At 43.4% G+C, this 13,375-nt stretch overlaps 2 protein-coding genes across 2 annotated transcripts in view; both read right to left on the bottom strand.

The window, feature by feature from the left end:
* Positions 1-5,657: 5,657 nt before the first annotated feature.
* LOC108788834 lies at positions 5,658-9,508 on the bottom strand. Its single transcript, XM_018558712.1, has 2 exons — positions 8,414-9,508; positions 5,658-5,876 (listed from the first exon to the last, which is right to left on the bottom strand). Exons 1-2 carry the CDS (start codon positions 9,427-9,429, stop codon positions 5,690-5,692), a joined length of 1,203 nt encoding a protein of 400 aa, XP_018414214.1. The 5' UTR covers positions 9,430-9,508; the 3' UTR covers positions 5,658-5,689.
* The window catches only part of LOC108788818 (mRNA-capping enzyme-like), a 25,458-nt gene continuing 21,531 nt past the window's right edge, over positions 9,449-13,375 (bottom strand). The window contains exons 7-10 of the mRNA XM_018558676.1: positions 12,877-12,952; positions 12,484-12,558; positions 9,530-10,039; positions 9,449-9,461 (exon numbers count right to left, since the gene is read on the bottom strand). Of these exons, the coding sequence (XP_018414178.1) occupies positions 9,449-9,461; positions 9,530-10,039; positions 12,484-12,558; positions 12,877-12,952 (674 nt within the window). The remainder of the gene's footprint in view (positions 9,462-9,529; positions 10,040-12,483; positions 12,559-12,876; positions 12,953-13,375) is intronic.

Raw genomic sequence — 13,375 nt, 5'->3', positions numbered from 1 at the left:
CCTCGCCGAGCGTCGCGTCACTGCTGCTCCGGTGGGCGGCGCTCCGAGCGGGGTCATCTGGCAGTCTCCGGCCACCTAAATTAGGACCCGGAGACTGCCAGATGACCCCGCTCGGAGCGCCGCCCACCGGAGCAGCAGTGACGCGACGCTCGGCGAGGTAAGTAAGAAGAAATGACGCTGACTCGAGTATAAGCCGAGGGGGGCACTTTTCAGCAAAAAAAATGGGCTGAAAATCTCGGCTTATATTCGAGTATATACGGTAAGTAGGATGTTCTACCAGTAAGTAACGCTAGGAGAGTTCTACGTACATTTTACAGTGAGTAGAAGCACTACATCTCAAGACAAAAATGTAGGGCTGTTACTGATTAAAATTTTCGTGTTCGATTAATCAAATTTTTTTTTAATCGATTAATTATAACGCACATACAGATCCAACTACATTGGCCTATACACATACAGCACATCAATTAAGTAATAAAATGAACTAGGATCACACTAATCCAGCACGTTATTAATCTCACGTGCCCCACTCAATATGGCCGCCGCTTGAGTGGGGCAACTCAGAATAATAACGTGCTGGATTAGTGTTATCCTAGTTCATTTTATTACTTTATTTCTGTGCTGTATGTGTATCGGCCAATGTCTTGGCTGGCGCTCATGCAGAAAGTTTCTTGGGCAAACTCACCGGCTCAAGTGGCTCCATCGGCTAACGAAGGGAAGGGGGAGGACTCCTCCCCCTTCCCTTCGTTAGCCGACGGAGCCACTTGGGGACATCAATGTCACCGGACTCCTCCCCCCTTCCCTTGCCGACTGAGCCACTTGGGGAAGGAGTCCGGTGACGTCACCGGATCTCCGAAGGGCCTCCCGGAAGCCGGTGGATAGGTGAGTATTTTCATTAGTGATCAAAAAGATTAACGATTAATCGAGAAATGAATCGTTAATTTGCACAGCCCTACAAAGATTCATTCAAAAGGGAGTTGTAATGAAAGGTTTGCAATAAAAAATATACAAGTTTGCCCTCAATAGGCATTTGCTTATACAAAAAAAAAGGCTTGAAAATGTGACTACTAAGGATAACATCCCCATTCCTATAGGATGCCCAATCTCAGTCCATGTGGAAAAACATGGACTGAGCTCCATCGAAACGTCGACAATAAAGGTTTGTGAACGCCGGACCATGTCTTTAAAGGAACAGGAACAGTCATGCTGCAACAGAAAACAACCCTCTCCTGTTGCCACAAGATTGGAACTGCACAATTGTCTAAAATGTCCTTTGGTATGTTGTAACATTGGTTACTCTTCAATGGAAACCAGTAAACCCATTTGGTGGGGTATTCACATAAATTTGACAATATAGTAGGTGTGATGCTCAGCTGTTTACAAACTTTTGGTCATATAAACTAAGTGCAGTCTGAAAATCTATAAGATTTATATTGCAAACACACCAAATGAAAAAACTGTTAACTGACCCCCAAAATCTACTAAGATACATCAGAGAAGTTTCATGGAATCTGCACTGCAATTCTGTGAATTTCCCCCACTGTATGCATTAAAAGAGCAGCAGAAAAGACATACAACAAACATGCTTGAAGGGTGAAACATCTTTTAATGATACTGCTGGAAAAGAAGCTCATCTCTGGATAATAAAAACATGCATTATACATAAACCGTTAGAAAAGAAAGCACAACACATTTCTCATTTTAAACTGTATGACAGCAAAGTGCAAACTAAGCCCATCATTGTTTGTGAAGGGGCCGCACATTGTCAGAAATAAGAACCTGCCGGCACATAAAGCTCACCTGAGCCTTGGGGTAAATGCAGAATGAATATCAGGGTGAGTTTCCCGATGGCAAAGACTCCGTTTTGTGTTGCACTTCCCCCGTGCTCTTCTAGTTCTCTTTAGAATCTCTGTGACTGAGTACAGTAAACACAGCAGTGCTAACTCTGTGCTAAATGCCACTGAACAGAACATGCAGCATTTACTGCACGTCAACCATGGTAGCGTGTGCTGCATGTACGGTCACACCGGAGATTATTCAGGTCTAAAATCACTTACAAGGTACATGCAGTAAGTGCAACTAAAACATTAGGAAATACAGTCCAACCGCCCGTGTGCATAGACTCCCTTGAAGAAGTCCTGTTAGATATACCAACATTTAAAAATTAACATTATTACATGATTAAAAGCATCACAAGACATCTACACATTCCTTTATCTTCTTTTGTGCTCCTGTGAAGACCCTTGTTTCACACACAAATTAAAATGAGGTCTCAAGTTCACCTGTGACTTCATTCACAACCCTATTTACTCAACAGAGCAATGAGCTCACTCCATTGGCCAATGGGCACTCTCCCTGGTGTATGTGGGTTACTGGCAGAGCTCAAAGTCAAAAGGTGAGGTCCACGCCATAGCTCAGCATGGTACTTGGAATCTGGGAGCTTTTTGGGCAAATGGGAAAGGATTTCTTGATTAGTAGAGGTACATATAGTAACACAAAGGGGTACCCTAGTCTTCAAAATGTTGGCATATCTGACTGCGTTTTGCTATAAGTAAATCAATTCAACATTTTCTGCAGAGGACATCGGGCACAGTTGGCAATAATCGGACTGGTTGGTTTTTATCAATCTACTAAAACACTGCAATGCCAGATGCAATTACTGCTAGTCAAAGTCCATGAAAAAACCCCCCCAATGTTTACACATTGTGGACCATGCTTTTCAGAATGGGGGTTGTCCCAGAAGTTCATATTGTTAGGACTTCATAGGTTTTAACTTGCCTGAAAGCCAGTTGTTTATTATGTTCATTCTACTTGTTTTTTGTTTGTAGAAAGCTACAAGGTAAGTCAATCAAAGAAAAATCCAGAAGCAAGGGTAATCGGCAAAACTAAAAGGTTGGAACGAAAGAACATGCCGGTAGACCACACTGGGGGAGGATGTGCCTTCATACAGCACTGGAAAGCATGGGGCATCCCATTCCAAGACCATGGGAACGAATACGAGGTTATACCCCCCTTTGAGGCTAAACCGGCCTTCAATCTCCTGGAGAGACTTTTCCACAATATTTGAGTGTGTGTGGACATCTGTGCCCATTCAGTCAAAAGATCATTAGTGATGTCAGGTACTAACAGGTTGGACAAGATGATTCAGCTTGCATTCGGCATTCCAATTAATCTTGTGTTCAGTAGGTCAGCCCTCTATGCTAGCCACTCAAGTTCCTCTATGCCAGCTGTCACTAAATGACGGACCTAGTAGCGGTTCTGTCCAGACCACGATTGCCGACAGTGGATACAACTGCCTCCAAGGCCGGTGTTTTTTCCACTGACAGCCATAACCCTCAGCTTCAGTCCTTGGTTGCTAGGACTGCTGACTTCCTACAACCAATGGATATCAGGCAGGGCTGCCTGTTACAAGTGATCTGGGTGGCACAGTGTCAGGATGGAGAGTGGGAGCAGAGCGGAGAACAGATGATCTGCTCTGTGATCACTAAAGCACTCTCAGGGCTTCCTGTATCAGCTGTCAGAAGCCAGCTGAAGTGCTGGCTATACAGACTATCAAGCACATTCCTGTGTTTGATTATTTGTATTGGACGGCAGGTAAGACAGAGGCCTAATAGACCCCTGATGTCTCCATATAGAGAACCTGTCGCCACTAAATGCTATCACATAGAGGCTTGTTAGCTCTTTTGTGAGAGCAAGTGGAAAAAAAAAGTGGATTACAAAAAGACAGTAAAATATAAATAAAAACAACCAAAAAAAAATTTAAAAACCAACCATGCCACCCCCACCATCTGCTTCATAAGGCATGCACGTGTATGTAAGAGGGGGGGGCAGCTGCCGGTGTGAATGCAGCCTAAATGGTGGACTATGGTAAGGACACAGACTGAGTGACCGCTCTGTCTGAACCTTGGCTCAATGAAAATGATTCACCGGACCTCTTTACATTTTTTACGCAATTAAGAAATGCCAGGTTTCTGGTCTTACTTTATATAGTTTTACTGAGATACATAGATTTCCAAGTTTGTAAGAAGATGGCTTCCTTCACATTATTGCCTGTAAAGAATGGAACGTCCATGTGCTGCAGGCTTGTTCCTGGGGGCCGAGCACCAGCTTCCAGTAGCACCACATTAATAATGATAAGTTATGTGTGGCCTGGTGAGGCACTCGAGACCCAGACCTGCTTTTTGGTACACAGTAAAAGACCATCTCATATCATTACTAATTATTTTGGCTTATTTTCTAGAATACCCACAGTAAACACTTTGTTTTGCTCTTACGAACAAAGGGCTGGATTGTTAGTTTTTAATATATAACCACTTTGAGTGGAAACAGTTACACAGACCTCATGAATCTAGTTAAACATTGACAGAACAGTAGAAAACACACTGTAAAAGCAATTTGTGGGACTTGTACCTCTGCAGCACTGGAAATAAAATCCAATCTTGAATGAATCAATGTTAGAGTGAACCTGTGCTTTGCTCATGCAGGACAAAGCAACCAGATCCCTTTGCTGTTTTCCTCCCCTCTGGCACTTACTCACATTTCCTTTCATTTCCCAGATGCTCCATTCAGCCCCTGTGAATGAGGATCCCGAGTCAGATTACGCAAAGCTGACTGTCTCCATGCCCTCACAAGATAGGTCCAATCATTAGTGCCGTCGCATGTGAGAAAAGGGTGTGCATTTCATGCTCCAGCTTACCTGCAATGCGGGGTATTTCCTTTGCTCCTAGCATTAGACCGGGCAGGTAAGCATAGGAAATATCATTTCCAAGTCACTGGCCCAGAAGCATTACAAAGTAAGAACTGTTGATCTGCAAACTTGACCATGACGACTTAGAATGTTAAAAATTAAAGCCACAGGGTCAGTAAGACAGTCAGGATAATGGCATTTTCAGAAAGAGGTCAGCAATGGGAGCCTACATATTCTCAGTACAGGTTGCCTTGCAAAGAACTAATATGTCTTTTGGTTCTTCACTTGTTTTAACACTGATGCTTAATAGAGTGGATTTCCTCTCTGTGCTGGAGAAGCACAAATCCCGAGTGCTTCCTTCATGAATGGGATTGGACTGTTTGACTGCACTGGGTAAAACCATTACCTACAGCTGTGGATTAATATGGGCTTTAGATGTGTGAGTGAGCAGGAATTAATTGTCCCTTTACATCAATGATGTCACAAACACTGAGAACTGTATTCGAAATACACATTGGTTATTTATCAATGGAACAGGTTTTTGTTGCTTTATACCAACTTTTCTAACATGTGGTTCTTCTCTGGCTATTGAGGACCTGCAAGGCCCAGTCTACATGTGTGAGGGTGTAACCTGGCAAGCTGGAACTGGTAATTTCACAAATGGCAGGAGAAACACAGACTGGAAGCCTCACATATATATCGTCTGGCTTTGATTAGCCAATATCAACACACTGAAGTACTAAAGAGATCCACCAAACAAAAAGGCTGTCAATACAAAAAGTAGGCTGCTGCTATATTGAATCTACTTGCACTCGAACACCTTTAATAATAAACAAAAAGGTCTATTTGGTAAAATAAAGTAATTGCAACAATACACAGTCTATGACAACTCATAGGCATCATAACTGACAGTGTGTACAACAAAATCTACAATTACATTTTTAAAGGGAAATGTTGTTGTTTTTTTTAGATAGGTGTCCCAGTACTTCATGAAAACACTGGTTACTGAAATCTGCTTCTTGGTGGGAAGCGGGCATCCATCTCAGGCATACCAAGGGGACGCGCAGGAGGAACCATATCATGTGGTCCTCTTAACCCCTGGGCTTCAGATGGCTTCTTCGGGGGGTAGGGAGCAAACCTGTTAGGTGCCCTGAGAGCTTCTTCTGCAGGATTCCTCACTTCAAATGGCCTAAAATAAATCAAAACACTAGTTAGTTATTGTAGCACCCCAGACAACGGCATTCAAAGAAACCTGTATGGAGAGCAATATTCGACAGTCGGCTCTACAAGTTTAAACAGACTCCCGGCGGCAAAAGTCACCGGGAGTCTGTTTAAACAGCCCCGATGCTGTTTACGTCGTCAGTCACGAAGGGGTTAATGTGGTGACTGGTAGGGATGCACCGATACTAGTATTGGTGCCGATGCCGAGTACTCGTGCTCGCCCAAATGCTATGATGCCTAGCCCAATACTTCCGGTATCAGGAAGCCGGCTCCCCGGCCAATCAAGAAACTAGGCAGCTTGTAATGATGCGCTGCCCGGCTTCCTGATTGGTTGGAAGCTGGCCACTCAGGAAGCCAGGCGCCGTGTAATGACGCGGCACTCGGCTTCCTGATTGGTTGGGAAGCCGGCTTCATGCTCCAGTCATGACAAGGAAGCATGGAGCCGGCTTCCTGGCCAATCAGGAAGGTGGGCGCCGCATCATTACACGGCGCCCGGGTTCCTGATTGGCCGGGAAGCCGGCTCCAAGCTCCCTCGTCACCTAGTGACGAGAAGCATAAGGACGGCTTCCCAGCTAATTGGGAAGCCGGGTGGCGAGTCTTTACACGCTGCCCGGTTTCCCGGCTAATCAGGAAGCCAGGAGTCATTACACGCTGCCTGGCTTCCTGAATGGGAATTCCGTTATTCGGTATCGGCGAGTACCGATAAAAAAATAAAAATATCGGTATTCGTACTAGATACCGAAATACCGGTATCGGTGCATCCCTAGTGACTGGCTAGAATAAGAGATGACCAAAGCATACCAATAATGGAGGTAAAATAGGGCCCCCACCTCACTTCTTTAAAAGGACAACTTAAAGTGACATTAAACCCTCAGATTTTTTAACATAAACCAATACTGTAATGTGTGCCTTACTGTAATCCATGGTAATTTCCCTTCTCTTTGCTGCTCTTCCTTTTAAATCTATCTGTTCTCATGCTGGGCAGAACTTCTGTTTTGCAGCAGACTGCCTTGTCTCTGGAATGGATACATGGTGTCTGTGTGTAGGTTTGCAACCTGAGCCAGCACTACAGGAAGAGGCCCTGAGCTGAAAAGGGAAGTTCTCCCCCAGCATGAGAAGACATGAGGATTTAAAAGGAAGAGCAGCAAAGAGAAGGGAAACTACCATGGATTACAGTAAGGCGCACATTACAGTATTGGTTGATGTTAAAAAATCTGAGGCTTTAATGTCACTTTAACTTTTAGCAAAATTGTTTAAAGCCAAAGCCCCCTCCCCTCCGATGTAAGACGCATACCTAAAGCCCTGAGATCTTCTCTGTGTGGCCCAAGCTGAAACTGCACAACTTTTGAAGAAATAGGTCTAGACCACTTCCTCATTCAGTGATATTGCGGAGGCCGTTCTTATCCCGGCCCCAGCCATCCAGAAAATTGGTTCATTGCAGGGAATTCTCATCTGTAATATCAGGAGATCTCAGGGAAAGGCATTTTCCTCCCCTGAGATGATGTGCATGGTCACATGTCCTAGTCACATGTGCCAGAAATCAGAAATAGGAGAGCTAGTAATCTGCCCTTAGTAAACATGGCCACTGTCATAAGACTGGGAAAGAAAAGAGAAATAAGGTATGCAAAGACTACAAAGCCGGCAAGTATCTAGAAGTATCTGTTTGTACCGTGTTTCCCCGAAAATAAGACACTGTCTTATATTTTTTTTGCCCCAAAAAACACACTAGGTCTTATTTTCAGGGGATGTCTTATTTTTTTTGGTGCTGGTGCCCAGGGTTGCATCTGTGGATCAATGTAAAAGCAGCCCAATACGGTAATCACTTCAGAATGTCAGAATGTCCACTGTCTTTTATTTACTGACCTTGATAGTATGGTAAGAATGAGAATAATACTGTTGTTCTCGTTATTTTCCTGCTGGTCAGTATCGGTAAAGCAAATTCCATTCTTTCACAGGCGGAGTGCATCTGGTATCACTCCACCTGTCACAGTAATCGGCGCTATAGATGAAGTAGCGGCAAATGCGGCTCTGCTCCCTCCGCTGATGCAGCCATGCTTTCTACAGCTTCCTGTGCCATCAGGGACAGCGGTACCAGCGGTGCAGCAGTGGGGACATGACAGTGGACAGCACGGTATAGCCCATGCTACCGCCAAACTAGGTCTTATATTACAGGAATCTTGAAAACTAGTGCTAGGTCTTACTTTCGGGGTAGGTCTTATTTTCGGGGAAACACGGTAGATTGTCATTACTAAGCATTTCTAAAGGTCTGCTTTAAAAAACAGTCACAGGTGTTGTTACTTCCTCACCCTGTGACTGGACAGTGAAAGGAGAAGCAGCACAGAGATAATCTGTAACTCTGCACTCATGTTCTTTGTTAGTGCATGAACTGATTGGCTGCTCTGCTTGTGTTGCTTTTGTCTATATAAGCTCTGCTGTACATGTGCAAGAGGCTAATGCATCCATCTATCTTACACACAAAGCAAAATAACGGATTCATTACTGTACCTTCCAAAATCTTCATGCATTGATCCATCCATTGGTCGTGGCTCTCTTTGAAGTACACTATTACCTGGATGCATCCGCTCATTTACAGGCCTTTCCATAGCTCTTGCATTACTTTGCTGCATCCATTCATTCATGGAACCATCTGTGGCTCGAGGAGTGTTTGGGTATATTCGACCTTTCATAGGGTTTTCCATGGGGCGTGGAACTCTAGGGTACATGCCATCATTCATGGAGCCTTGCATGGCTTGTGTATCTCTTGTATACATATGTTCATTAGTAGAGCCATCTATGGCTTTTGCACCTCCTGGGTACATTCGATCAACCATGGGGTTTTCCACAGGACGTGCACCCCTTAGGGGCATTCGAACATTCATGGGACCACCCATAGCTCTTGGGTCTTTTAGCTGCATTCGATCATACATAGAACCATCCATGGCTCTTGGGTCTTTTAGTTGCATCCGGTCATAAGCAGGCGCTTCCATATTTTGTCCCTCTCTTGGGTCCATCCTTTCACTCATGGAAACCTCCATGTGCCGTGAAGGGTTTGGATGCATTCGTTCAGGTAATGGGCCTTTCATGAGATGCACCCTTTCTTTCACCAGCCCCTCCAAGCCTCGCAGTTCTTGTGGGTGTAGCTTTTCATTTCTTAAGCCTTTACCTGCTCTGGCATCTCTTAGGTTCAACTGGTCATTCATAGGATCCTCCATAAATGGCGCATCTCTTGGGGGCATCCTTTCATTCCTGGGATCTTCCATATAGGCTGCATCTCTTGCATGTACCCTTTCACCCATTTGTGCCTCCATGATCCTTGTATTTCTTTGTGGAATTCTTTCATTCATAGGACCTTCCCTGGGATACATTCTTTCATTCATAGCTTCATCCATGAATTGAGGCTCTCTAGGATGCATGCTGTCACTCATTGGTCCTTCCATATGCCGAGGCATGGGTCCTCCCAATGGTCTTGCATTTCTTGGCTGCATCCTTTCATTTGGAGGACCTCGGAAAGAACCAGTCATGGCTTCTCTACCTCTAGGGTCAAATCTGGGGTCTTCGTTGCCAAGAAAACCCTCATGAGGTAAATTCTCCCTGTAAGGCATTTCACTATGCATGCTGTGCTCAGCTTCATCTTCAAAGCCAGGATTATTGATTGTATTGCGTGCAAACATTGGTACAGGATGAGAGGAAGGATCCTCATATTGCATATCTGAAGAAAGGTCATGCGGTTGCATGGCATGCATTGGGTGACCCCTTGCTCTCAAATCAAAATCCATGCCTTCATGTAACATCCCAGGATCCTCAAAACGTCGCTGCATCTCTCTGGGTATAAGAGGTGGAATGCTCATAAGAGGCCTTGGTGACGGGTCATGGAAACTTTCAAGATCAAGTTGGAAATCTCCAGGTCTTCGTAACCTCTCAGGATACAGAGGCTCTGCCATATCATCCATGTAAGGTCTGTCCTGAGGCTCATGTGAAGGTAAACGAAGGTCATGATCACCTAGAATATTTCTAGGGGCAACCATTCTTTCTCTTGCATCAAAATCATCCAGGAATTCATCAGATCTCAGTAGTGGTAAATGTCTCCTCTCACGAGCATCAAAATCTCCAAATTCATTTCCTTGTTCATCTCTGCAAGACATGTTATGAATTCTTTAGTTTAAAAAAACCCCGTAATGCAATAGAAGATAAAACAGTATGCACTTGTACTATTAACACATGTTCTATATTTCATGCATGTAACACATTTCAGCTCCTGGAATATTAAAGGGACACTAAACTCAGTAGTTAAATCTTAAAAATATATCTTATTTGTGTATCACTCGGCTGTGAATCCTCAAATCATCTCTGAATTGGTGCCGACACTGTCTCTGAATTCATACTGACACTTTCCTTCCTTCTGGAGGGGGGCTACTTTTGTTCCCCAAGGTCCCTGTACTGTGTGTGTTGTAAAGTAGCCACCGCTCCAAGCTCTCTCCATGATGGACTACAACCTCACATTTAGTTTCCTAATTTGTATTGAGATTGTAATCCATCACGGGAGGGTGCTTGGAGCGGTGGCTACTTTACAAAACACACAGGGACCATAGGGAACAAAAGTAGCCACCCTCCAGAAGGAAGGAAAGTGCCAGTATGAATTCAGAGACTAAGAATCTACAGCCAAGTCATACATTTTTGTTAATAGTTAAGGCCCTTGAACTAATTTTAAAGGTTTAACTCCTGAGTTTAGTGTCAGTTTATTTACCGGTTATACATTTTACAGCACATTGTTCCTGTGGAGGTACTGAGGCATGTGTGTTCAGGAAGTTGTCAAATCAAGCCAAGTAATTAAAAACAAGGTAACACCCATTGAATACTTCACACATACTGCAGAATCCTGAATTAATATTACTTAGCTTTCAGCTGCCCCTTATATTCATTGACTTTTGCCTAAATGCTCGCTTCTGGGTGCCGGGATCAATGCAGCATCAGCATTCCACCATAATCAGCAACAGTAGGTGGTGAAATGTAATCCTGCACTCTTCCACTAAAATCAAGTGTTCATTCAAAATGACTACAGATTGTTGGTGGTGAGGGCAATGGTTTGTACTATGGATGAACTTGAATAAAGTTTGGTGATTTTAGTGAAAGAGTGTGTGATTGCATTTCACCTTTCTTCTACTGTTGGAGATGTAATAATTAGGGATGCACCGATATAAATCGGCCGGCGAAACATATCGGACGAAAATGGCACTTTTGGCATAATGCCGAAAGTGCAATTTTCCTGCCGATACAGCGGTGCATCCCTGCTTTCTTTCTTCCCCGCTGGGCGCTGCTCTGTGCCCCAGCGGGGAGAGAAACTGATAGCCAGCAGAGCGCTGCGGGACGAGAGTGCCGTGAGCAGCCGGTGTCTATTTCCCACACCGCTCAGTCTCCTATCACAGTCCGGCAGAGCGCTGTGTGGGCAGAGACAGGCCGCGCTGTCACAGGAGGCTGAGCTCTCCTCCCACACCGCTCGATCAGCCTCCTGTGACAGCGTGTCAGAGAGGAGAGCGACAGCAAACACTCAGCGATCAGTGATTGCCGAGTGTTTGTAGATAACGGAGGACATGATATGTGGACTATATCCTCACTTATGAATGAATGGGAAGTGATCTACATCACCTCCTGTCCATTCATGATTGTGGTTCTAGTAAACATGCCATGTACTCATGTTATCAATAAACAGCAACACTCAGATGATTCCTTTTCATTGATAACAGGGGATACAGAAAATAATTAAAATAAAAAATATTTTTGGTATGACAATTTTTTTTGCTTTTGGTTTCGTTTCGGTTTTAAAATATCCATTTTGGTGCACCTCTAGTAATAATAAATCCCAACTGAACTAAATAGATTTCAGGTGCACGCAAACACATGTGCCAAGTCTTACAATTCCTTTTCTTCAGATAGCAGCCACAGCCCAAGTGGAAAAGCCTGTCCTCAGCCAGAATGCTGCAGAAAGAGACCCTTGCACTCTGTGGAAGCAATAGTCTCCCTGCAGATGTCCGACATGTCTCCTGTTGAGTCAGAGCTAGAGAGCTCCAATTGTCAAGGAGCATGAGCTTTGCTGCTAGCTGCCTTTATATACTGGGGAAAATGTATCAAAACTGGAGCAGCTGTGCATGACAACCAATCAGCTTCTCTCTCGAGTTTGTTCAGTTAAGATTTGGAAATGAAACAAAGATGCTGATTGGTTGCAATGCACAGCTGTTCCAGTTTTGATAAATTCCACTCGCTGGGTTTTAGACTTATGTCCGTTTCATCCAGGCAGCACAATCTGGTCCCATATATGCTGCTTTTTTGTTCTCGATCTCCTCATCCCCGATTTCTGTGTAAAGTAATGTGCTCTCCGCTACAAAAGATCTCACCGTCTCATCTGCTATGTCATTTGTCACACTATGTACCTATGATGTTATATCCCCATCATCTGCTCATCTCAACAACCACCATCTATCTTCCTCAAATCTTTGGATCCCTGACCTGTACAGTATCGACTTTCTGGATATCCCAGTACTATTGGTCACTGGGAAATACAATCTGCTCCAAATGCTTACCTTGTCTGGTCTTCTGAACCACTATTCAGAGCTTTCTTTTCTTCTTCCGTCGGAGGAAGATCTATGCCAACATTGCTAGTGAACAAAATTAGGAAAAATCATGTTTTGTTATATTAAGAAAAAAAGATAAAATATATAATTTATTAAACCATAAATTTAGAAAAAGAAACAACCTCTGGTCCATTATATATTGAAAACTCCAGACAATTCAGCTTAAAACCATACACACACACTATGTTTTTTTTTATCCCACCAAAAGTTATTTTCAAGGGGCATAATTATAAAGCAGTTAATCTGACATTCACTGGCCCCAAGTGTTCATAGGAAGGCGGTGTAAATTTACTCTTTTCTCTCTTATTACACATAATGACAATAAAGGTTAAGTGTTCATACCTTCTCATAGGTCCTTTAATTAGATCCTCAATGTAAACAGCTCCTTCAATGGGATGACCACGGGAATTTGCAAAAGCTAGAAAACATTTTGCAATTATTATTGTGTGAACCATTTTCAACAGCATTTAATTAATTAGACATCTCTCAAATCATATTAGTGTAGACCTTCTCACTAAACAAACCTCTATATCTGCACTTCAGAAAAACATCTAAAAATTACTAAAATACATTAAAGGCCTTGGGTGGTCTTAGACAAACTGTCTCAATGGATCGCAGCCAATCAGCTTTTACATTTTCATTTTCTAAAAATCCATATATGGTACATATGGATGAGTGAAATGTAATTTCAATAGAAAAAAAAAAAGGGTAAACATTGGTACCACTGGCACACCAAAAACTGATGGTTTTAGTATGCAGCTAGTGTGACCAGGGCCTTTAAATTGCTGGCTATTTAAAAAGGGGCACATAAGTGTAAATCATTGAGATATATATATATATA

This window comes from Nanorana parkeri, unplaced genomic scaffold, assembly GCF_000935625.1.
Source record: "Nanorana parkeri isolate BGI_ZX_2015 unplaced genomic scaffold, ASM93562v1 scaffold353, whole genome shotgun sequence".
Taxonomy (NCBI): Eukaryota; Metazoa; Chordata; class Amphibia; order Anura; family Dicroglossidae; genus Nanorana; species Nanorana parkeri.
This window is presented reverse-complemented; position numbering and strand designations above follow the sequence as displayed.